The 26789-nt window shown below is 47.7% G+C and overlaps 1 protein-coding gene across 1 annotated transcript in view; it reads right to left on the bottom strand.

Moving 5' to 3' along the window:
• IGDCC3 (immunoglobulin superfamily DCC subclass member 3) overlaps window positions 1-26789 on the bottom strand; it is a 95849-nt gene that overhangs the window by 34140 nt on the left and 34920 nt on the right. Inside the window, exons 3-4 of the mRNA XM_005521637.3 lie at window positions 4575-4719; window positions 1713-1843 (exon numbers count right to left, since the gene is read on the bottom strand). Coding sequence (XP_005521694.1) covers window positions 1713-1843; window positions 4575-4719 — 276 coding nt within the window. The remainder of the gene's footprint in view (window positions 1-1712; window positions 1844-4574; window positions 4720-26789) is intronic.

The following is a 26789-nucleotide window of genomic DNA, read 5'->3' as shown; positions in this document are numbered from 1 at the left end:
CTCCAGCAGGGACAGGAGCATCGCCTGCCAGATCTTGATCAAAAGGATAGCAGCAGAGAGAGCTGCAGCTCGCACTGGAAAGGTGTCAGTGCAGAGAGGCAGGCAGCCCCCTCGGGAGCAGCTCTGCTGAGCAGGCACTTGAAAATAATCAATCAGCAGGACTGGAAGACATCTCTGTGCTGCTCACTGCCAGCAGCCACGGAGAGGAGGGAGAGCACTGCAAGCAGGCTCCCTCACCTGCCACAGGCAGCCACCCTCCTCCTCCTCCTCTCCTGCTGGGCTGCGCCAGTGCCCTGCTGGGCACAGGGCTCCAGAGCCCGTTCTCACCCTCTCCCTCCTCCCTCCCCAGCCAGGGCTTGGATTGGAAACCTCAGGGAGGCAGACCTGGTGCTTCTCTGTTGGTGAAGCAATGGCTGAAGCTGCTGTCCTGCAGGGAAAAGTGGGAGCCCTCCTGCTATCATGAAGAGCAGAGAGACCTTTCCCTTCACTGTGATACAAGAGGGAGGCGATACAAAAGATTTGCAAGAACTCTGCTTACCCCATCGTGCCTAATGCCATGTGCACTCACAGTAGATACTCCCAGTATTTACTGACACAACATCCACACCAGCAAAGCAATGCCCTGTGCACCTCTGTGACTTACTACAGCCTCTGCTACCGTGCCAAAGCCCAGGGTTCACATGCTAACACATACCTGCTGTCCTGATCTAACAGATATTTGTATGTTCTTAGCAAACACCACAGAGCATAAACCTTTTCCACAGAGGTTTAACCCAGTGCAATGAGTTTTCTATGCAAATGTCCAGTTACAGCAGTGCAGGCACTGAAGTATGGTCCACACCCTTCATCAGACACACATGGTGCCCGTATTCACCATCCAACTGCTTTAAGGAGGAGAAAAAACCACAAATGTTTCACAGACAGGAAACCTGGAAAATATCCATCTGCAATGAGGGATGGTCAGATGAGAAAAACTGGAGCTTTCTGCCCTGCAAGAAATAATAGCTCAGGCCAGTAAACTGACACAAAGAACTTCACCACATAGATAATTTACTGTTCTTTTCTTCTCTCCATGTGGCTACTGTTTGCATAGATCAAGCTAACAGATAAGTAACAGGCACCCAAAGCTGGTCTTTCAGAACCAGTTAACCTGCTTTCATTCCCCATCAGAGTTGATATACACAGTATCACTCTTCCCTCGGTTTCACCCTATTTCACACGTGCTGCTTCTTTACAGTCAGCAGAGGCTAATCTGACACTTGGTACAGGTGTTAAGTCTCTGCTCCAGAGCCACTGGCCAGGCAGTGATTTGGAGGGTGATGGGAAGCTGGAAGATGTCTGTATGCTGGAAACTCTCTAGCTCCTGGGTAGCAGCAATTACATGTATATGATGGGCAGGAGGATCGCAGCTCAGGGTTAAGACCTTTGGCTGCGTGTAAGAAAGAACTCAGAAATACCCACTCAACCATCCCTGAGCAGACTTCCCTTGCCTGTTGTCTCCAAAAATGCAATCTCCATTTCCACAGGGAATCTGGGATGTCCCGCACCAGAGGGATTTTAACAAATAACAATCCAGAATAAGGGAGGTGTTATGGCTGGACAGAGTAATGCCTCTCAGTGTGTTAGCCTGAAGCTCTCTTAAACTGTCCTGGTCCAGAACAGCAGTGGGAGGAAGGCAGGAAGGCAGCCAGGACAGTGTAGCTGGCACTAACCTGACACGGTGAGTCGGGCCTCCCGGCTGAACTTCACGTTAGCAATATTGGTGGCAACGCAGTGAAATATCCCACTGTCCTCTGCCCTTAGTCCCGTTATCTGGAGAACCCCCTTGGGAAGCAGTGTGTACCTGTGGGAGGAGAAAACAGAATTAAAAGCTTGCAAAGCAGGACACGATGTGACAGCAGGCTGCACACCCACCCAGGCGAGGCAGGCTGGCTCCCTGCATCTCAGTGCAGAGGTGCCAATACCACCAAGATGTCAACAGCCCTTCAGGCTGAGCCCACACCTGCTGCTGCTGCACCAGTTTTTACTTTTTTTGGAGACTTGAGCTTCTGGTCGTCTTTTACAGGGCGGTAAAAGAAAATAATTTATCTCCTGATGTATCCTTGAGAAATGATTTTTGTTGGAAGGCTACAAAATAGATGCTTTCTATTTAACCTGTGGAAAAGCTCTGGCAGTGCATTTGCATGTGAAGACAGCTGACATTGGAATTATCATGACATGGGAATTATCACTTATCAGCTGAAGCACAATGACCACGGACAGGCATCAGAAACCCGTGCTCCACACTCCCCATTCCAGGTCCAAGACTCAAATCCATATGACCTTAAAACCTCAGATGCATGAAAATATATGTTTAAAATAAATATTGAGCAGGCAAATGTAAACACCAATAAATATTTTGTATCTTTAAAACACAGGCACATTTAAATCATGCGTGCATGCACACATATATGTACACATACATTACAGGTTGCTTGGCAACCACTTGTTTAAATTGGCTGGTAGTAAGTCATTACACTGTGATGAGTTAATAATCCATTTCCGTCCGGAAGATGAAGAGTATCTTTCTCCATATCAGCATATGGTTAAGTGCCTATAACCTGCTCCCTGCGCCGGGTTCCAAACGTGCGGCTCTGTGTCGGTGGCAGCATGACAGCAATCAGTTTTACACGGCCCGAAGTTGATTGCAATCTCTCTGGGACTTTAAAATGCCCATTGTTTTGGATGAATTATACTACAAGAAGCCTTCATTTTTGTTAACAATCTGCCCACAGCATTAGAAGATTCAATTCCAAAGCTATTATTCTGCCTTCAAAGCCTCCAAGTGCAAGACTCGGCATACAAATTTATATACACTTTATACACAGAAATGCACCAAGCGTGATTAATGCAGAAATTCAATTCAGTTAGAGAAGCAACTCTCATCACCCAGGCTCTGGTGTCAGAGATTAATCTACTGAGCTGACAATAAAAAACTTCCCCAGTAACTTTACTTCTACAAAAAGCCAAATCTCTTCAAAATCAGGACATGAATGTAGGGAAACTGTTCCTAGGCCATATCCTTCAGGGCTTGGGCAAACTCCCTTCCCCAGAGGAGAAGCAGCAGGAACAAGCACAGCTTGGACCTTTCTGGGTTGGAGAAAAGTCTTGGCTTCTCACTCTTGAAGCTCCTCACTCTTGGAGCTCCTCAGCCCTGGGGTTCCCCAGTCTTGGAGAAAAGAAGTCCTGGTCACATTTAAATCTCTGCTACATTTCTGACCATCTCCACAATTGTGTCCCTGGGCTCAAATGGAAAGGATCAATGACACATGAAGGACTCCAGAGGAACTTCACCTGTCCTGCAGCATCTCACTGGGATGCCACAAAGGCATCCAGCACAGTTCTCCACCCCTTACTTCTGCTGATGCCACCTCGGATCAGTGGCTCTTCTCTACCATGTCCCCAGTTCAGCACCTGTATGAGTAAGAAGCCTTCAGGGGAGATCAACTTGAACAAATCAACGCTGCGCTGGGCTAAAAAAAGCTCAGCTGAAAAATGCAAGGAAAAACAAAACCTGACAGTTGCAGTTTTCTACAGCAGATTTGAGCCTCTTGGGTCCTTCTACTGTAAGTTCACTGCCACTCTGAGAAGGTCAGGCATTGTTCCAGCCCTCATGTTTTCTCCTGCCTCCAAAGAACCCAACCACAGAACTGACATTTTTAAGAATAAGGGCTTTCAGGAAAATATTTACAGCTTCCTGGTTTCGCCTATTCCCAAGGCAGGGACGTCAATCCATGCTCGAGGTGTGCTGTGAGCGATTGTCTCCCAGCGCTGGTTGTGCAGCTCCTGAGCTGCAGCTGGGGCTGCCAGCACCAGGCACGCGTTTCCTGCCACCTGTCCCACGCCGCGCGAGGATCAAACCGTGATGAGGGATGTTTCCGACACAAAGGGAGCAGCCTGTCAAACACAGGAAGCGGCGACGTGCCGCTCCAGGTCTCGGCTGGAAAGGGAGGCAGCTGGAGTTTCTCTTTAGGAGGTTGTTTGGGAAATGGCAGCTCAGGGTGCTGTGGGAAGCTCTCTGCAGAGCTCCCCAGTCATGACACATGAGGGAGTCCACCTGGGAATAGCAGCCACAGGGAAATTCAGCACTTGCAAGAGTCCAGGACCCATATGCAAGCTCCTAAATCATGGACCTGTCTCAGAAAGAGTTACACAAAATGGAGCCACGGAGGGATGAAGGATGCCAAAGCTTCCCAGCTCTTTGAGGCTTGCTGGGCAGGTCTCCATGCTGGAAAATAAACCTGGAGCAGGGTTGATCAGAGACAGTCAGTGCAAGCTCTTCAACATCAGCTAATAGCTTTATCTACCTCTCCTGGGAAATGCCAGTAGTCCCACAAAGTGTTTGGTCAAAAGAAGAACCAAGCCAGAAAAGCCACAACACACTAAACAAAAGAGTCTTCCATGGTGGAAACACTGGCCAAGACCCTTAGCCCAGGTTAACTGTGTCCAAGCACAACTGTGAAAGCAACAGAAAGTCTGGCCATCTTTTCCCACCTGGAGAAAGGTCGGAAGCACAAGACTTGGACATGTCCTACCTTTCATTGTCTGTGTTGACTGGCATGCTGTTCTTATGCCATAGGATGACTGGCTCAGGCAATCCATGGATCTGGCACTGGAATCTCGCTACACCACCTTCCTCCACCACTGCATTCTGAGGGTGGATGTGGAAGTCAGACATTGCTGGAAGACAAAAAGAAAGACAAAATTATTCGCATGTGAAGAAAGATCCAACAACCGGAAGATGTCAGCAGCTTCACATGACCTAGAAACATGGCCTCATTGCCCACAGAATGCAAATAGGACTGTAACGTAATGTAAGAGCAGAAGGCCAGCTTGCAGCCTAAACTTCTGCATGGAAAAACAAGACTAGTGGGAAGTTCTTGGTATCCCACCCGCTTTTGCACATTGAACTGATTGGCTCAACCAGAACAGAAGACTTTGCTCCAAGTCCCTCATGGTCCTCAGCAAGGTCTGCCAGGGCAGCAAGAAACACAGACACTGCACTGGCACTTAGCAGAGGTCATTCCCAATAGCTTGAGCAGTCTTTGGATCCTAGTCCACATCAAAAGAGCTGGATTCTTTCTGTTGCCATCAATGTCTTACCTGTTGTAAATATCCTTCTGATATGTACAGCTTGACTCCTAAACTCATGTTATTTAAATACCTAGAGCAGAAGAATGCCAAAATACCCTAGTGAAACATACAGCCCTTGACTTCCACCTCTGTTTGCAGGTGCTCCTGCTCATTGCATACTCTGCCTTCCAGCACTGCAGCAGGAACAGCCACATACCCAGGTTGGGCAGCAAAAAGATTCAGCCAAAAGAAAGAACAGCTGCCAAGAGCTCAGCAAAGCGAGGCTTTTGGGGCTGGGACCACCCAACAGCAAATGATGAACCCCAGCATGCCCACGCAGGGTGAATACAGACCAGCCTGTTCCAGCAAGCCACAGCTGTAACCACCATGCGGAAACACTGGCACGCTGCTAGAGCTACATAAATAATACCGTAATTATTACTATTAATTAATTGGAAGGTGCTGCCTGTTGACTCTGCAATAAACATATTCAAAGCTAATAAACATCCCAGTGGTTATTGAGCTCATGATTCATTTAAAGTGCTGCATCCACAGGAAGGTCTCTCACATTACCATACAAAACAAACTCCAAGAGAACCCCCTGCTCCGCTGCCCCAGCCCGATGACATCCCTCTCCCCAGCAAGAAAACCTCATCCCCTTTTACATGCATCAAGTGCAATGACTGTGGGTCTGCTAAGGAACAAGCTGCCTATGTGTCAGGGCAGCTTAATCATTCATCTGCAAACTGCAGTTGGGCTCAGGCAGATGGGAGATGGCCATTAGCAATCATACATTAAATATGTGTTGCATTAACCTGCGCTGCTCCCGCAGCCACCGCTCTCAACCCGCTGATGGGAGATTTGTTAAGCTGATGGAGTAGCACGGAGCAAAGCCCCAGCCCCACACAGTTGTAGGGTTGGGAAGGTTTTGTAGGTATGAGGGTGGGATGGGTAGCTAGCCCCACGTCAGGAGCTGGACCAGAGAGTGGATGCACAATGTTCCAGCCAGATGGGGACACACCAGCACAAGGTGAAAGATCACAGAAAATTGTATTTCTCTTTCACAAGATAAAAGCCAATGCAATTATCCTCTCTGGTATAGGATGGAGCCCAATGGTGCAATGGCAATTTACCCAATTCATATAGATTTAGCCTTGAAATGAGACTAATCATGGCCCAGAGCATTCAGACATGGAAAGCAGCCCAAAGGCTGCTAGGAAGTCTCCCACACCAGGTGATGCCCCTTCCAAGGGCAAGGGATGCTTCAAAAGATGGGGGATCCATGGGTGCCTGTAGCAGGAGAGCTAGATCCCCTGGGGATCCACGGGAGCCTGCAGATCATTTCAAGGCTGGAGACCCAGACCAGGGTGAGTGTTTTTGCAAAGCCAAAGCTTATGGACCCTCACCGAGAAAGGAATCCAAGAATTACTGAGAATTACACAAAGCTCTCTAAGAAATTTTTTTTTTTAAAGCAGGGATTCAGATGCCTACAGGAAAATTCCTTTCAAATGTACAGATGCTCAGCACTGAGGTTTTTTGGTGGCTGACAAGGCTGATAAAAGAGGGAGGTGTGAATGAGAACAGCCCCGGCACAGACTCTGCTCTGCTGGCTACAGAATTCATCGCCATTCCTTTATTTCAATAATATCACCTCTTATAGGTAAAACTGCAGCAATAACCTCTACTCTTAAAGACACCAGTATTAATATTTATCATGAATAAAACATGGAAAGTTATAAATAATTCAGTTATGAGGATGTTAAGTAAAATATTACTCTTCAACGACACTATAATGTGGCTTTGAAGCACAGTTTTATGTTAAATGCCTAGGAAACACTATGACCCTTGCCAAGACCAGCTGGTTTGCAGAAGATGCATTAAAAATTCATGCACTGAGCTACAAAATGCTATTTTTAAAACAGGTTTACAAGTTTATTTACAGTTGCAGAGACAAAAGACTTTAGGAGCATCTCCTGTAAAACAGCAACAAAACTTCAATGTGAGTGATTACTGGGTTTTCAGCCTGGGAATAAATCACCAGGGAAAAGGAGAGGAGAGGGACAGGAGCCCAACTGCTTCACAGGGCATTGCATGGAGGGGATAAATCTCTGCTGACCCATGTGAGGTTTTCATATACGTCCCAACTGACTGTAACAAACTGATGCAGCAGAGTGCTTGCTCCTGTTTGTCACTTGTCTTCCCATGGCAAGCAGCAGGACCCTGTTACCAGCCGGGTGCTTTTGTTCCAGCTGCCAAGGAGAAGAGCTGCACGTCAGCCCGGGTGGGGTTGGCCAGCAGCCAGGGAGCTGTAGCTCATTTCTATGCTAATGGCCATAATAATTTTAAAAATAAATACATGCAATCACAATATTCACCCGCGAGCTCCTAAGAGGGGAGGCACTCACTAATCCAACTGCCAGCGGTCTCTGCCATCCAGCAATGCAGCGTCCATGTGCCAATGGAGGGACTGGTGCTGCCCCAGGCCTTTTTTACCACCATCAGGAGGGGTGAGTGCCACCCTGTTCCCATTAAACTTCCCTCTGCCATCTCATTGTGTCATCAAGCCATAAAAATAACATAAATCACATGCACACTCATTGCTCCACATTAACGCTCCAAGCTGTGATGTTTCAGTGCTTCTGTTATCATCTCATCTGGATTTTGGCTGTGGTGCACAAGGCAGGGCAAGACAAAATTAGGGATCACAGGAGACAGGGAATGGTCCTGGCAACCCTTTGACACTGCAGGCATGGAAGAGCCTCCTCCAAAAGATGTTGGCTAAAGCTAGATTCAGATTGAATGTTGACTGTCTACAGGCACATGGACACATGGAGCAGAGGAGTTTCTCTCCTTCTCTCCCTTCCCTGTGTTACATAACCAAGGACCTCAGCTAGGATGATGCTGGATCACAGGCAAGACACTTCCATAAAGAAACCCTGATGCTTGGGATTGCCCACCACTTAACCCCCACTGGGATGCAGTCCCTGAAGGCATGTCCTATGGACACAGGTGAGCAGCAACTCTTATCCTCATCCATATTCATGAAGGATTCATTCTGGGGTCTCCACTAATCAAATCACAAACACTTTCTCCATCCCAACAGGCCTGGTGGAAAGGCCAATGGAATAAAAATGAAAATAGCTATCGAGTGAAATTTTCTCTACTCCATAAAAAACTAAATTGAAACCATTAGTGGCCAATCCTTTTTGCTCAGTGCAGCATTAGTGCTAAGCCAGAGATTGACCTAGATTTGATACAGAAAAAGAAAATGCTAACTTGGTATGTCAAAGCAAATCCCAGGCCTTTAAAGTCATTAAAACACTAACATTTTACAGGCACAAGGAGAGGAGGAAGACTTGAAAGGTTCAGTGCCAAACATGGTGTTAGGACAGCATTTGGGAAGGCCAGCTAGTTCGGCAATCAAATTGCCTCTTGATTTCCAATTACTTACAGGGAAACAGAGACCCAAGCTGGCTCTGACACAAGACGATGCTGGGGAGGAGTGAGCATCCACACCACTATGGATGCCATGCAGTCCAAAAATAGCAGCCCACAAGTGAAGATCCTTCCCTCCACATTTCTGCCACCAACCTGTTAAATTCAGACCTTTTCCAATGGAGGCATGTGGTTAAAATGCCTCACAGCTAACACTGAGGAACAAGAGTTTTACGGGGATGTCCTCCAGTACCTGGACTTACAGATGCTCCTAGCAAGGAGGGAGGACTTCATTACCTCAGTTACAACTGAGGAAGGTGAAATCTGGGAGGCAAATTATTTGTCCAGTGCAGAGAACAAGCCATGGGCAAGCTGATCCCTTCCAAGACTGGCTCTATTCCAATGACAGTGAGCTGCTGATTTTTATACTGAATTTCTCTACTTACTAATAAAATTGAATTCCTCTCCAGGTCAGCAGAAGCCAGGGTTGTTTTTAAAACACAATGAACACCATGCCAATTAATGCCAAATCTGAACCACTCTCAAATCAGGCTGAGAGCTCCAGCAGAACCAACTTTCAATATCTGCGAGATTCACGCAGCACCCAACTCCTTTTCCTGAAAGGCACCAGTGCCAAGGCAAGCAGAGGGATTAAATTCTCATTTCCCTCTTGGCTTATGAGGCATTCACCACTAAGTCAGCAACCTGCCAGGGAAGATTCTCAAAGCAGTCAGTCAGTCAGTCAGTCTGCAGAAGTCAAAGGCTCTGCAGAAGTCAAAGGCTCTGCAGACTCAGGTCCCTTACTTGTCCTCTCCACACTCTGGAAATGGAGAGTTTGCCAATGAGAAGGAGCTGGCACAAAAGACGGGGGGTGTGTGGACATCACAAATCCCATCCTCTCTTCCCCCGCCTTCAAACAGCAATGCCTGCCCAAGCCTTTAAGAAAAAGACACCGCATCTTCTTTCTATATGTTTTTTTTTTAAAGATGCATTTTTATAAAGCTAAAAAACAAGGCCATGGCAGGCCAGCCCGGTGGCTACTCCAGCTGCAGAGCAGCCTCTGTGCCTGTGAGCTGGCCCTGCGTGTCTAATGATGCTATTGTGCGAGGTTGTTGCTGAACTGCCATGAGCCCAATTTTGAATGCAAGTTGCTTTGTGCATAGTGAAGCGTGAACAACAGCGCCGCCCATTTATCTATTTAATTCTCCAGGAGTAGCAGGAGCGGGGCCCTTCGCTCACATCTAAAGGGAAGAAAAATCGCCTTTCTCTCAGCTTTGGAAAGGGAGGGAAATATTAAAGAGCAGCCGTGCCTCTCCCATCACTGAGGAAAATCCTCTCTACTCCTGTCCACTAATCATAGCGGGGAAAATCCCAAATCTCTATTGTCCATGCTGAGCCTCAGATCTCAAAAGAATATGGGCTGCAAGACTCAGGAGAGTTCGAAGCAAGGAGGACATGTTAGAGGAACATAGTTCATTTAAGAGGAACCAAAATATCTGGTGAGATAAAAGGAGGAGGATGACCCACCTCGGTCTATGCAGAGGTACAGGGAAATGGTCAGTCCTGAACACATTTTATTTGGAATATCTGCAAACAAATGCTTATTCCTCTTTTGCTTTGGCTGATGTTATCTTCCCCTGGAGCTAACAGGATGGCCCAGAGCATGCATGGAGGATGGTCCAGACTGCTCTCTCTGCATTTTGCATCCTCATGTCTCTTGTTTTCAACCACAATCAAAGCTGACTGGAAGAATTTAAAATAGGCTGAGAAGACAGCAAATCATACAGATTTTTCTGGTTGAGGAACAAAGTCTCCACTGGGACTGCTTTTTTTTTCTCCTGTCCCAGGCTCCTGGGACAGGGATGAAAGGGAGACAACAGAGATAATGCCTCACAGTGGGACACAGCAGCTGCCCATGGGAGGGAATATGCAACAGATATTTCACAAGAGGAGTAGGGGGAAAATCTACTACCTCATGACTCAAGGCAACCTGGAGGCAAATTTTTGTCTGGTCTGGGACTGCGCCTTCTCAACTTTTTGCATAACACATGAAATGACTGTGAGCCAAATCCAGCTGAGGTCACCTCCCCGCTGCATCGCAATGAACAGCCCTGATGGACGCTACTGACCCATGATTTATTGGTCAGTTGGGTTTGCTGCTTTCAGAAGCAGAAAAAAGCACAGAGCCCTGTAGGGGCTGCTTCCGCATAGGAATGATAAATATCCCATGAAAGTAATGAACACATCTTCACTGCATGCAGAGCAGGGGTCAGAGGGAACATCCTCAGGAGCCCCTGGTTGCTCTACCTGCCCTGCAAGAGTGAAGGACAGGCTGTGAGGAGGATGATGGGGTCTTTCTGAAAAGGTCCCTGTAGGATGGCACCTGGAAACCCTTTGAATGCCTGTACTGCAGCTCCACTGCTCTTCCTGAGGCTTGACTGAATGTGCTGCTCATCTCTAGGACACCCAGCCTCTCCTGCACAATCACACGGGTCTCCAAACCCATATTCCAGTCTTAGAGAACATTTAGTATACTCACAGTATTTATTATAGCTCACTTATTGGAAAATTAACTATACCACCATCAGTTGTTGGTGTAGGAGTACTCCCCTGTGAGCAGGAAAGATTTTTGACTGGATAAATGCAGTCACTACACCATGTATGGAAATGAACAGGGGCCCTATGGCCCAAGGACTGTTTTATACTACAGTATCTCAAAATTTCTATAAAATTCACATAATACTGCACCTCTGAAGCGAGACTGTCCCCACAGTGTTCCAGTACAGCATGCGAGGGAGCATCCCCAATATTCAACAGCCCACCACCCCTGTTTGTCTTAACTTAAGGGAGCAGAGAGCACCAGGGGAGCTGCCAATGCCTGAGGAAACCCTTGAGAGCACCACCTGGTCTTTGCCTGCTCTCCCTTGTGTGTAGCAGCATTGCCCAAATGCTGCCTGCTGAGACCCAAGACCTACTAAAAGGTGGATGCAGCCAGAAATCATCCCAGCCCGGAAGCAAGAGCAGGGAGTCTCTGTGCATTGGCACAAACACCCTCTGAAGTGCAGCAAGCAACCAGGGCTGTTTGAGCACCCTCACACCTTTCCTATGAAGTTACTGGTTTTTTCAGGGACAGGTACAAAGTGTCACCCATGGTCACAAGAAAAATGCAACATCATCCCTCCCTTGAGTACTAATAGCACACTCTACCCATGAGGCAATGCTGCTCCATATAAAACACTTTGAAAGATGCACCTTGGCAATCCCATGGAACAAATTTCTCACTTTCCTCCATGCTCAGAGCACATGGCAACATCCCATCATGTTACCTGCTACGCCAAGCAGCACAGCAGACAGCCCAGGGTGGTTATTCATCTTCCAGCACCCTCTTGTTTTGCAGGGGGATGGACTAATAAACAGCCCCTTTAGTGCTCTCAAATTGGTTTCAGGGAGAGAAGAAGTTTCTGGTGAAGAGGGAGGCATTGCTGGGAGAGACCTTTATCAGGAAGCTCTACTGCAGTAATTTTTCAATATGAAATTGCTCTCCGGCTCATGACAGCATTTACTGTATCCTGAGGCGACCATTTGTGAAGTCAAACCTGTGGTCCTGCTGCCCTGCTGCTGGAGGGAAGGGCGAGTATTAAATGTCATAAACAACTCTTAATTTGCCTGGGCGGACTGCACATGGGGCTGATGATTCTGCAGCACAGGAAGGGGTTATCTGTCAACTGCACAGGGCTCCAGCACCAAGGGTGATGTCGGCCACCCAACACTGGTTGCTGTGACACCTGCCCAGAGGTACAACTCAGCACAGAGGGTTTTTGTGGGGTGACTTCTCAAGAAACCCTAGCATCACACGAGTCTCCCCCACCCCAAAGCAGGGCTCCCCTCTAGCATCACAAGAAGATGTCCTCTCCTGTTGCATTCACAGCAGTGGCTTCTTCAGGACTTCCCTCTGAAGCACATATTCACTCTTTGCATAACAGCAATGATTTATCCCACTCAAGTGCCCCTGCAGACCCCTGAAGTAATGAGAAAATGAAGGGCAAGCTGTCCACAAGCCTCTGGGAAAGGTTGGCTCAGCAAAGGCAGAGCAAAGCGTGCAGTACGCTGCCAGCAGGCAGGTCTCTCCTGCCAGATTCCCATCCAGAGCTCCTCGTGTTTTTCCTATTCCGACACACACAATTAAGACAAATTACATAGTTACCATTTTGATTTGTTGCACAATACTGATGTTTTCCATCCCTCTCCCAAATATTGATGGAGATAGTAAAACAGGAAGCTCCCACCACAGCTGGTTTTGGCCCTGGACCACTTTGTTTGCAGCCAACTCTTTCCAGTATCGAGCGCGGATGGACGAGCAATCCTGCTTTTCATTAGCTCGGAGAGGCAGCGATCCAAACAAGCACGAGGTGTTATCCTCAGCAGCCCTCACAACACCTCTGGGTAGAAACATCCCTGCTCAGACCTCCCTGAGTAAAGTCAGCAGCTTCCCTGCTTTTTGTGCTCGCCAACAAGCGCACACTTTGTTTCGGCATCTCTGGAGGCACTGGTGGAATCTGTAAAGGTGAAGGCAAGGAAGCTCTTCATCACGACTGCCCACGGAAATGCCATCAGCCTTGCTTTCAGACAGGGAGCTGTCCTGATTTACAGGCTAATGAATTTTAAATGAGATGCACTTTTTAATTTTTTGTTGTCAGCCCCCATTTTTCTGCCAGCAATCATTCCAGTAATAGCTTTAAATTTTCAGCATCTGTTTTTACCAACTCTCTTGTAATTAGTTTACTAATGTATTTCACTGCGCCTTTGTTATTTTCAGAGAATTACTTCATTCCCAGCTATCAGAGATAGTGCACTTCAGTCTATAAGGAGTTTGGCCTTTGTTCCCCCATGGTTATTCACATGGGGGAAGATGGCTCAGTGAATGACAAGCCTTTCTATCACTACACATTCTCCATTTAATGTCTTTATACTGGCTCATTAATTACCACAGAAAACTCCTTTCCAAATGGAACCTGTGATTTATAGAAGACTTGGGCAAGGTGCCATCTTTATCGGGCCAACAGCAAACAGCACCAGTGCTGGCAACCCACTCGTCATTTCCCCTCCTGCTGCAGCAGGGTCAGCCCTGCCGAGGTGGGAGCTTTGCCTGGGCAAGCGAGCTCACGGAGTGCTCAGTGCTGCTGAGCCATGGGCATCAGCTCCTGCTCGGCTGAGATGGCCAAGACCATGGAAAATTGAGCTACAGCTCATTCTGCCTGCTGCACAAATTGAGATATCCCCTTGGGCAGCTGCTGGGAAGTGCCTGGAAGAGGTGAAACTGCCTCTAAGATGATCTCTTTCCCTAATCTGACGGTGTAAGTGGTGGCAGTGCATATAGCAAAGTATCTCATAGGTCTTGGCAAACACTCAAGCACAGCATGGAGACTCTGGCTTTCATGATGGAGTGAGCAGTCAGAGGTGATGGGCTCTGTGGCACCCAGAGGCACCTCTCTGCCATGTCCCACCACAGCAGGCTTGGGTCCCAGCTCTAAAGCATTACAGACTTGCAAACTTCCCAGCACACGGGGTCCAGGCAGGGGGAAGAGCTGCCCAAAGACACAAGGCAAAGACTCCCTGTGGACCCAAGGCAGCCAGAGCAGGGGGGAAAGGCGGCTGTGGAAGTACCCCAAACAACGGTCTCTCTGTCTGACGGAAATTAACTTTAAATCCTTCAGAACAGTATGTCTTTCACCACGTCCATACTCCGCCAAGCATGATAAACTACTCTCCTTCTTTATTAAGGAATGAAACAGAAGTGGGAATGGTGCACATGATAACTAAAGAAGTTATTTAAAGAGAAAAATAATCACAAAAGGCTGGATTCCCACAGAGGAGCTGCCTCACATCACAGCAAGGGAAATACTCAGCATCCCCTGTGCACAGGGAGAGGAGAGACCACAGGCTCACAGCACTGAGCCAGAGCAAGAGGGGCACAGGGTTAGCATTGCAAAGAGCTCCTCTAAAGCTCCTTTCTGTTCATTTTAACTCTGAGTTTCACTCAAACACACGTGATTTTTCTAAATGCTGAAAGCTGTTCTACTCCCATCCCTTGGTATTGAGCACAGATATTGTGCTTCAACACTGCCCAGTCCAAATTGGAGGGGATAATGTCAAAGATGTAGAAGGGACTGAACTGGTGTGATCCTGAGAAAAACCAGGTTCCTCCCAGGTGTGCTTTTCCTCCTAGCAGCAGCTAAGCCGTTAGCTGTCATCTCATCCCTGTGGCTGAGTTACTACATAAATTCCTGTTCGCTCCTTGGCAATAGCAACAGCTTCCTATTTTGCTGGCAGCAATCCAGGGGAAATTCAAGCTGAATTACAGCCATTCTTCAGAAAATAGGCCAAATCCACGAAAGCAGGACACATGACCGCAGACGTAGAGCTCGTCCTTTTTTCTATTTATTTTGCGGCGAGAAGCCCCGTTGGCTGAAAATAGCTTATCTCTGGAAGTCCCCCTTTCCATTCACGGCTGCCGCTCCTGGCTGCCAGCCAAACCATTACCACCTCAAAGAGAAAGTTCATAGCTCCGGCCTACCAGCCCCACAGTACAGGACGTGCGGTTTGATGTTTTCACCGATTTCTCTCTGGGAGCTCAGAGGAGATGGGGATTGTATTTCTGTGCACGAGCCAGCAAGTGTTAACTCCTTTCCTGCGCCTCTGCTGGGATGGGTGCACTTGGGGCTGTACCCCAGCACTGCCTGTCAAAGTAGACACAGTAGTGTGTATACATGTGCACATATGTGGACATAGGAATAAATTGTTTCCTGTGAGGGTGGGGACACCCTGGCCCTGGAGAAGCTGTGGATGCCCCATCCCTGGAAGTGTTCAAGGCCAGGTTGGACAGGGCTTGAAGCAATCTGGTGTGGTGGAAGGTGTCCCTGCACATGGCAGGGGATTGGAAGTAGATGATCTTTTAGGTCCCTTCCAACCCAAGCCAGTCTAGGATTCATTGATTTTATGATGCAGTATGGGGATGGTAACACAGATCACACTCTGTGAGCCAGAGTCCCTCCAGACACCTACTCCTACGACAAGGTGACAGCTTCCATTTCATGCCAGGTCGATGTGAAGAAGCCACTATATCCCAAAGCACCTCTGCCCCCACAGTGAACCCTTTCTCCTCCCTGTGTACCCCACAGCATCCTAAATACTGGATCAGTCCAGTCCTAAATACTAAAGACTGGAGGACACATCACCATCCTGGCAGACAAACACAAGTAAGGATACAAGAGAATGATTAAAGGTAAGAAGGATGTAGAAGATGGTGACACAGAGGAAGGAAGTGATAGCAGAGTTACAAACCACCAATCTCACCATCTTTATTTTCCTCGCTATCATCAGACCATCACTGAACCCAAGGAGCAGTGATGCATTCCAGAAAACACAGGTCTCCAGGGAGGACTGGTTTCTTGTTGATAAGAAGCAGGGAGGCTTATCTCCTAAACCCACTGTGACATCTCACCCTGGGTCCAGTTTATCAAATTAAACTCATTACCTTTGAGGACTCATTGAAAAGAGGTGGCAGGACAAAAGTTGTGGGTCAAGGAGGCAATGCTGCCATCACCCTGCAGTGCCACTCCTGGATCAGCGCATCCTTTCTGGCACGTGCCGAGCAGCGATGGCTGGTGGGACAACACCCCCTGGGAAATCAGCACCAGCACTAAACCATCCCAGAGCATCATGTCAAGGAAGCAAAGTGACAGAAAGTGGGGACACACTGATTTCCTGTGAGGTCATCACAGGGCTCTCTGGTTTATTGTACCTACAGCCACACCGTGCAGGGCTGTGCTTGCTGGGAGACATTCCTGATCAAAGATAGTTTACAATTTCAATGTAAGAAGATGGTTTACTGTTTCAATACAGTAGAAAAACAATCTGACCGTGCCCACGGGAGAGCCACGATTGTGATTTGCTATCACCCAACCTCTGTACTGAGTCACAACCACATACAGAACTTTGCATATGCATCTCTTGCTGCCACAGAGAAATAACCAAGTCCTTTCTGTGAGGAATTTTTAAAATGAGCAGTCAAGCGAAACTAAATTTCAGCTTTGAGCACTTTGCTAAGACATTCAGATATATACTTCAGATGCATCTAATTTTTTTTGCTTTTTTATCCTTGATTAAACAAACACAAGCCACCTCAGGTGGTGCCTCTCCTCTTTTTGCAAGGACCTTTGGTACTATTTATGAGCACAGGATACCACAAGAAGCCCTGGGTAACAGGAGGAGAGGACAGTGAGGCTCAGGGGCTCAGGAAGCCTTTGAAGAGCATTCCCACAGGATGCTCCTGGATGGGATAACTACCAGCTCCAAGGGCTACAAGGAGGAGCTTTATCGATTTGCTGGGAGAAGAGATTGGAAGAGCCTGTATTATTTCCTACTGTAAAATTTGCAAATATTTTATCCCAATGTTCCTGCTTCAGTGTTTGTGCACCCTGAAACTCACTTGGGCAAGATCACGGAGGGGAAGACCACCAGACTCCCTGAACGGTGATTCCCTGACTAGGAGTCACAGATTCTCCTGTGACTACCAGCACCTAAACCCTCTGGAAATGCACCAAGTCCCTACACCCTCCATCTATCTCCAGCCATCCTACCAAATAATCCCTGGCAACAAAATTCAGTGCCATGGACAGAAGATGTGGGGAGGTACTGAAAAGAAACTCAGCACGCGGTGCCAAGCCTGGAGAAGAGGTCAACATTGACACTGCAGATCCTGCCAAAGGAGGAAGAGTTAGAAGACATGCTGGATACTCAGGCAGCCACACAATTCAAATTTAAATACCAGCATTTGCCTTCAAAGACTGTCAGTGATGGCACAACCAGTCAGACCTGCAATTGCCTGGGATTCCTCTGTCCCTGTTCCTGCTCATGCACTTGCTGTTCTCATTTGCTTCATAGACTCATTCCCCATCCAGGTGCCAAGGTTAACATCATTTAGCCACCTAAGCTCTCTGTCAGCATGAAATTTCATTTTAATTAAAGCTTAAGTTTGAGATGCACACATGAATGTGGAAAGCTGCGTGGGCTGAAGTGATGATAAATGCCAAGGAACAGCAGCACTGCAAAAGTGATGTGGGTTTTAGGGAGCAGGCAGAGGTCAAATGCTGCACCTGAAAGGAGGGATTGCAGAGGGCATTTGTAGTGACTCTGAGCTCTGAACTTGAGCTTTGTCCCTGTGTTTGCAGCACACTGGGGAAATCAGAGCCAAAGCCCTGTAAGCCTGATCTTCAGGGGGCCTTTGCAGGGATGCTTAGTGTGTCCTGTACCAAACTGGAGGTATCAGTCCTCTCCCTCCTGAAATGTACATCTTCGTCAGAAAAAACTTGCAGCCCAAAACAGGTGCCTCTCCAGTATTAACAAAAGAGATGAAAACTCTGTAACAAACAGGTGATTGTAGCACAGACTGTTAAGAGACCTGAAAAACTGCTGTAACACCTGAAATATTCAGGAAGGCGATTAAATCTTATCTTAACAAAACCTCATGGCATATAATGGCCCCCCAGGAGACCCCCTGTAATACCCTAATAACTTGTTTATGTGACCCAAATGTCCAAGAGGATTCCATGAGGGTGTGCATGCACATGGGACTGTGCATCCCATATGCATATTCAGGCAGAGAATAAAAGACAGGAGAAGCAAATCCTTAAGATACTTGCATGGCACAAGGCAGAAGCATCCACATGGAAAAAATTGTCAGCAACTTCACAGCCCTCCCCACCATGAAGCAAAATAAATAAATAAAGAGAGCTGCAGGAATTAGCTGTGAGGGTGACAGCACTGAAGGAAATGAAAGCAGAAAGGAGGGTAAGAAAAAAACATCCAGCCCGGCTCGCTTTTGTGTTCTCGCACAATGGGGCACGTCAGCTCCGCAGCCTCCGCAAGCCATCACCCGCCATCTGGCACCGGGCTGGGCCGCTAATGGGAGGCCCCGGAGCCCCAGCTGACTCCCAGAGCCACAGGGGAAATCAAGCTGATGATCTCCCCACATTAAGCCATCTAAATTAATGCAGATGCGTGGCCCGCTCGCGAGAAATTCGGCTGGTGAGTGGCGGCGAGGGGAGCGGTGCGAGGCAGCTGCAGCGTGCCACGAACCCGGGAGCGGCGGCCCAGCAGTGACTTCAGCAGGGCCGGGGTGCTGCGAGCCACCCTTGCTCATTTGCAAGACAAATTGTTGGCGAGGGTTTCTGGAAGCGCTGCCCTTTTCATCCAGTGCTGGCAGCTCGGCTGCGAGATGCACAACCCCGGCCAGATGCAAATTCTGTAGCAGCAGGGACAGCCCAGATTAACTAACTCAGACCATGCTCGCAGAACCAGCCTCATTAACTAATGTCCCTGTAATGCCCTAATGGAGCAGACTGGCTGGGAAATTAGAACATGAGGTCCAGGCAAAGCAGGGGATGGAGGTGTCGATGTGAGCGCTCTGGGCCAAGTTCAGCAGCAGTGCCTCTCTCTAGGAGCAACCCCGATGGTTTTGGCAGGGTGGACCTCAAAGGACTCAGGTCCCAAAGGAACATTTGCAGCCAAAAAAGTCTGAATTCCCTAAGCACTATGGTACTGGACAAGGATGCAGAACCTGGCACTGAATCACAAGGGGAAAGTCAGCACTGACTCAAGAGAGGGCTGGCTGAGCACCTTGTCAAGGATGTGAGTTCAGCTCCAGCCTCTTCTCTTGCCAGCTGTTGCATGAGGATCAAGAGAACAAACCACCGGGGGTTAAAGATGCACAGTACTCTCAAAGGCATGGAAATGTGTGCTGGAGAGGGCATCTTCAGTACAGGGGGACCCATAATCCCTCCTCGTCCCCTGCACCTAACGTGACTGCCTCCACGCCTCCAAAAGCTCCCAGGTGTTACCCTGGGGACATCTGGATGCTGATCCATGTCTGACGCAGGTCAGAGCTCTCTGAAAAGACTCAGCTCTGGCTGGAGCAATGCACACAAAGATCTGCCCCTTTCATCTGGGTGCAAACAGAAAAGTCAACCTTCAGGAAAGGATTTTGTTTCTGCCCTCCATCACTAGCTTCATGGAACTGATGGAAACCCAGTTCCTGTAAGCAGCAGTGGCACTTATCATCAGTGCCAAAAAACCACCACATACTTCCCCAGAGTGAGTCCAACCAGCAGAGACTTCCTGGGAATTGCTGCGACAAACCTCAGACCAAGCAAAACCCAAACCTTTTAACAACTGAGGCACATTTCAGCCTCCTCAGGTCCAGCTGCTGTTGAACAGCCCAGGGAACCTCTGGGGGTGGCAGTGATGCCTTGCAACAAGCAGGTATTTGGGGATCCATCACTGTCACTGACAGCTCAGATCCTGCTTACAGCACCAAGGGTAAACCCAGACTCTTTCTAATGACTTTGGATCCATAACCTATTCCCACAGATGGAAAATTTTATTCCCAAATGCACTGAGACCCACATGGCAGCAGCTTGAGTGATTACAGTCTCTGCTATCATTTGCAGGGAGGCAGAAAAACCCCCCATTTTACCTAAAGGGGAGGGTAGCATATGGTAAGCGTAGGTTACACTCGGCCCCAGGAGCAAAGCTGCAGCCCTTACACAGCTCACACTACCTCTGATGCACATTCCAGGTCTGTAATATCCCACCAGAAGAGAAGCAGAATTTTTGCTGGGGTAGGAGAAGGGGAGAAAACCTCACCATGCAAGATTTGCTTCCAAATTCAAGCTAGTTGAAATAATCTGTTGGTAAACACAAAGCACCATTGGGGTAACAGCTAAATGGAGACTTATATTAAACAAGCATCTTCAGATGAAAATATCACTCATCTAAAAGGCAACACTATTCATTCATGCTCAATAAAACACAAAATGGTTACAGATAGAGCTGATGGAAAATGAGAGATAGAAATGGAAGTAAAGGTAAAGCTGCCAGGCAGGAAACAGCACAAGAAGAAGGAAAAAAAAAAGAAATATCACTATGAAGAGGCTGATTTAGCATTCTGCTCTAGGAGAAATTTCAAAAGCAGGTTTTAATATCTGATAAAACTTCACTGCTGGTTGCCATGCTGCCTGACAGAAGCACAGAAGGGGACTAATAGCCCTGGCATGCGACATGATAAAACATTTTAAGCCGCATAGCTTCACTTGGACTTGCCACTTTTAAGGCCGTTTTACAGTTCACTGCTATCCCTCAGTGTCCTACCAACACCCCCTGAGGATGCACAAGCTCTACTCTACCCACTAGGTAGGTAGCTTCCCCCAAGGATGAGTTTTTCCAGCCTGCAGATTATCACAGGTGAATAGTACCATTTGGCAGCATTGCTGCAAGGAACTGCAAGGGCTGAGTGCAGGGCACCCAGGCTGGGGACTCTGGTCTTCCCACCAGACATCTGGCTCCTATGGGGCTCTCATCCCACTGAAACAGGATCCCTTCAAAGTCCTACATCATCCCAACCCTTCATCTGCCCAGCTGGATGCTGCTGAGTTGGCATTAACAAGTGACATGGGGGGCTTGGTTTGAAATATACCTCTGCTTTATAGATGATTTCCCAATCTAATAAAGAGACAAAGCATTATCTGTCTTTCCTTCTGTTATTTCCCAAGGAACAGCAAGAGTGGAAACATCTTTCTGCCTCACCAATAAAACTTTTATAACCCACTTCCCCGGTGGCTTCTGAGCAAAGGCCCTTTTCCCAATGAGAAGCCTGGGAAAAATAGGGAGAGGCGTGATCTGTATTCAAAGCCCATCCTAGCTCAGGTGGTGGCATGAAACACTGGAGTCACGCCTGGATGCAGGCAGTAAAAATACTCCTTTTCCCAAGCTGCCCAGGGATTGTTCTTGCCAGGTAATCCATGCAGAGGTTTACTGGACACAGCACAGGAAAAGTACCACTACCAAAACTTAAAAGCTACCTGCCCATTTGAGAAAAAAAAAAGAAAAAAACACAGTCAGCTGAAAAATAAGGCAACTAAAAAAACAAAGGCAACCAAGATGGGGTGTGTTGCTGGGTCTGAGTCCTATTTTGTTTAGTTTGTTGTTGCTGTTGTTTGGTTGGTTTTTTTTGCAATGAGCTGGTACCAGCTTTATTTACTGGCAGCTATCCTGCCTTTCTCAGTTTGATTTTACAGTAGGAGAGGAGTGGAAAACTGGGTGAATCTGGGCACAGACTGAGCAGGTTTACCTGCACATCCCTCTCACTTGTAACTCTGCACTTTCAGGACTGCCAAACTGCTACAGGTGTATGGCCAAAACAGATGAGACTACATGCTGGAGATACGTTAAGACAATTTTTAAAACAGGATTTTACAGCACACAAGATTATCAGCACACAAATACATCAACAGGTAGCAGTATTTCCACACTGTATTTGCAGCTGGAAGGAGGAAGAACCAGCAGAAAACAGGCTGTCTGCAAGCAATAGTATTTCTTGTGGTCTTCCCTGTGATGCTGCCCAACACAGAATAATACTTTATAAACAATCACAGAATCACAGAATCACAGAATGGTTTGGGTTAGAAGGGACCTTAAAGGCCAACTCATTCCACCCCCTGCTATGGGCAGGGACACCTTCCACTATCCCAGGCTCCAAGCCCTGTCCAATTCAGTCCTGAACACTCCCAGGGATGGGGCAGCCACAGCTTCTCCGAGCAGCCTCTGCCAGGGTTTCACAGGGAAGAATTTAATCTCAAAATCTAATGTAACTCTGAGCTCCTTCATCTTAAAATCCCTCCCTACATGGGAGACAAGCTCATCAGAATCTGTGAGAAGGGGCACAAACCCACTGACTCACATCACAGCTCCAGGACTGCTCCAACTGAGAAAGGACAGGATTGGCCAAGGCAGGTGAAGCCCTAATTAGAAGGATGGACAAGGAGGACATGGAAAGGGAAAAAGTATCCAGAACAATATGTTTAACTATCCTGGAGAAGTCTTCCTCAATGATCTGCTACTGCCTCCATCCACACACTGGTTATCTTTTCAGATTGTTTCTAAATTCAGGAAACTTTTCCTGGCCACAAGCACAGGGTCAGGAGGGGGAAGAAAGGAGAAAACAAACTACTAAGGAGTGGAACAGGAAACTTTTTTTTTTTTTTTTAAATGACATAAATCAAGCCAGGGAAAAGACTTCATGCCCCAGAAGGCCAGGTTACTCACACATTCAATCATAAACTCCAGGAAGGAGAGGTCTTTCCTTACTTTCTGCAAAATCCTTTTTTTTTTTTTTGGTCAGGAGCTGCTCTGCTAATAGTCTCAGGGAAAGCTGAGCACTCCAGCAGGATTTGTCCCAGCTCCCAAAGCTCATCCTTTTGGCTCCACATCTCTTCTCTGGAGACACCGTAACCATTTCCCTACACTTCTTTAGCCCAGCCAATGATAGTAACTTCTCATTAAAGCAGCATCTTGTTTAGAAGAGCCCACACCTCCTCCCTCTACATTAAAACAGCAACCTGACCTCAATAAAGCATAAAACAATTAACTTACTAATTAGTCAACAAATAACTATTTCACCCAAGTAGATACCAAGTTGTTAGGAAATCTATTAGCATTTCCACTGTAATTTCATGCTTTGCTGATGATGAATCAAACAAGGTTGAAAGGGACCTATTCATGTCCAGAGCACAATGCCCAGTGGCTGTAAGATAGTTAGTGGAAAATTTCCTCAGAAGAGCCAAATACCAGGACCAGAACCACTATCTGGACAATGTCACCGACACCACAGCAGCACCAAAACCTGGCAGGGACAGTGTGAGGGGCCAAAGGCAAGAGCAGAGGCTGAGAAGCTCTGCCTGCACTTGTCAATCAGTGTGTAGGACAAGTTCATACGTTCAAATGCATTGGGCCAAAAAAACCCAACATTTTGCTTAAAATGATTCCTTTAAATTCCCCCAGCCAGCTCCACCGTGGACAACACAAATCTTAATAAAAACCCCTAGTTTTTAGACACATCTCCATGTTTCTTTGTGCTGCAGTCAACAAGCAAGGCCATCAAAGCCTGTCCTCCTGCAAATGTGAGCAAATGTTAATATAAGTGTCTGTTCTGGGCCCAAGGATAAAAATTTGGGTCTCCCAGACAACATCCACTTCCTTCTTTCTATGCCATCCTCTTCCCATGTCAGGGAATGCTCCTTGGTTGCATTCTGAGAAAGTAACAGGGGAGATCTGAGGGTTGTCTAGTCCTGACCAGCTTCATGCCTGCCCTGGGTGTGCAGGCTGGATGAGACCCCATCATGGGAAGGGACAAGGACACAGCCAGCTCTGAAGTTAAGTCTACACTGTCTTGGATGAGCACACACGTGCCCAAGGATGTTCAGACAGTGAGGCTAACACCTAAGGGGCAAAGCACACAAGCTGCTGTTTAGTAAGATGTACCAGAACTTAGGTCTGTGGTCTCATTCCTACCTCTGGATGAAAACCACCTAGAAAATGGGTGTGAAATTTGGATCTTGCACAGTGAATCACCAGGTGTCCTGGACTGTCAGCAGTCACAGTCTGCCTGCGAGGGGTACATCCAGCCCACACCCTGACTTCACAGCTGCTCCCTGGGGAAGGCAAGGAGACTGTAGACAAGCTGTACTGTCCATACTGAAGCACAGGGATAATCAAAGCCCATGGCATGGGCCAATGCTTGGATCAGTGAAATATTCTGCATCCATACACAGTTCTCCCCATTCAGGCAAGGAGCTGCTGTTTGGTTGCATTTAACCAACACTTTATTCACCCAAAAGACAGCATCACCTTGTGGTTCCCACAGAGCTTCTCAGAGACCTTGCACACAACACACGCTGGTCAACACATCCACCTGCCTGCAAAGAGCCCCGTTCCACCCACACAACCTATACCCATGAAACACAGCCCCTGCCTTCCTCTTAATCCAACATACACCATTGCTGGAAAAGATTTGCATGTTAGAACAATTAGATGTGAAACATTACACGCCTTATCTCAATGATATTACATAATTGGATTTGTGGCATACACAGATAATGGAAGCCAGAGCTTCCAGCAGCCAGAAATATAAATCATACGCTGGGTTTTCTGCAGTTAAAGTTAGGAATATTTTAAGAGGCCACAGCAAATACATTGTTTATATTAAGAAATTGAATCATGTTATTAGGTCCCCTCTTCATCTAGTAAAATCTTTAAAAAGCTCATAAACTCGTTACTTTATTAGTTCAGACTTATTATATGTATTTGAAGCAATACTCAGAGGTATTGTTAAGCTACTGCAGGCAAGGGTTATAGGTCTTATGTATTTTCCTTTTGGTAATACCAGATGTGTTGGAGGCAGCGGCTGTGCTGAGGGTTTGCTGGGAATCTCAAAGCTCAGAGCAAGCCCAAGCAAACTTTCATGTGTGTGTTACTGTTCACTGGAGACCACTGGCACATTTAGTGCACAGACAGCTCTGCTTTTCCCATGGATAAATTTTCACCTGCCTGCCCACCCCTCCAACCCATCCTCTCTCAGGAGAAGAGGCCACCTGAGGGCTGCCAGTGGAAACGCAGCTGTAATCCTGCTCCAGAGGTAAGGATGCCTGGACTTCTTGCACTAATTAACCCAAACAAGCTCCTGCTCTGCATAACCCATGTAGAGTGTGCAGAACCCTGCTCTGCATCACCAAAGCACCCAAACACGCTGTGCAGAACTCCAGCGTGACATGTGTATCAGGGAATCATTTACTGCTGCTCTCACAGCAATTCATCTCCACCATCCTGTTGGATCCAGATTTATGCAAATAGCTTAATGCGTTAATTTACATATTTGATGAATATGCATTGTCGCACCCATAGAAATGACAGCAAACATCCTAATTACCAGCACACAAGCCTGATCAGGCTACAGGATGGAAGAAGCTTGAGAGCTGTGCCATGTTTCTGCTGGCTCTGGCTGCTCCCAGCTGCTCCAGAGGCTGCTACCCCTCATCCTATCAGCCCCCGATGTGCCCTGTGCATCAGGGCCCTCAGGTTCTGCAGAGGCAGGTCAAAGACCATTTGACTCCAGAAGCCTCCCAGTATTGCCAACACATGTGCTTTGATCTCCAGCCTTCCAGTGGCCAGACTTGTGGGGACTGGCAGGAGAACCTTGGCTTATTGGAATAAACAAACCCACCCCTGGTGGCTGAGAGAAAAGCCTTGAGATGGAACCTCCAAGTATTCTCAAAAAATCTGTAGCACAAATTCACAGAACACTGAAATGAGGGTAATTTTCTTATCCTTTAGCAATCTTGTCATTTTTAACCCACTCTGCTGATTTTTTGGGGTTGGATCTGACTCAGGAAAGCTGAAGGCTATCCAAAGTGGGATGTATGAGCACAAGGACATGGAGCCTTATGACCAGCCTCCAACATGAGCAAGCCAAAAATCACATTCCAGAGTCTCCAAGAGATGTTCAGGACCCCACTAAATCATTCTATCCACAGTGCTCCAAGGGGGCTATACTTTGAACAGCACACAGGCAGGGCTTCACACCATTTTCCCAGCACCATGAAAGATCTGCCCAGCCTGAAACCTGCACACTAAATTTGGCAGGCTATGGGATAAAAGGCTCTCCCCACACTGTCTCCTCCATCCCTCTGCTTTCCCTGGGCTCCCTCCTCCCAGAGCAGCTGTGCACCAGGTGAGCTGGCCAGCAGGAAGCCTGGGCAAGGGGCTCACTGCCCTCCTGACCCCACAGCTCCTCTCCCCCCTCCCCGGTGCCTGGCTGCCTTTGAAGCTTGGCTAATGACAAAATGACATCCTGCTCCTTCCACCTCCCCCCACCCACTAACGGGGCCCCCTCGCCTGACCTTAAGGTGTGACGGCTCCTCAGGTTCAAAGCAGGGAGAGGATGCTCAGAGCTGAGCCCCAGGGGAGGTTGAGGGGGCATGAAGGGGTTGTGGTGAGGAGCCCCACATCACCCCACACTTCAGCTCTCCCCTCTGACCTCTCCTCGCTGCTGGCTGAGAGGAACACGACCATTTTGCAGCCCCAGGGGCGACAGATCTAATGGACATGTCAAACCACCACGTTTCTCCTTCCAATGCAGCCCAGAAAGGCTCCAGATGGTTGACTTTTCTCTGGCTGCTTTTGGCCAGCTGAAACATCAGCAAATTCAATCACTACACTGAAAGATTCTACCTGTAAATCAAGCCTTTTCCAGGTGATCAGCCACCACAGCTCCCTGTGCCACCCGAGCCTAAATTCTTTATAAGGTCTAATTATTGATGCAGACAGGCACTGATCACTCCTCAGCAGCGTTT

Source organism: Pseudopodoces humilis, chromosome 16, assembly GCF_049639895.1.
Source record: "Pseudopodoces humilis isolate 2021_Gansu_Grassland_sample_001 chromosome 16, ASM4963989v1, whole genome shotgun sequence".
Classification (NCBI taxonomy): Eukaryota; Metazoa; Chordata; class Aves; order Passeriformes; family Paridae; genus Pseudopodoces; species Pseudopodoces humilis.
Note: the sequence above shows the minus strand (reverse complement) of the source record. Positions and strands in the feature narration are given on the sequence as shown.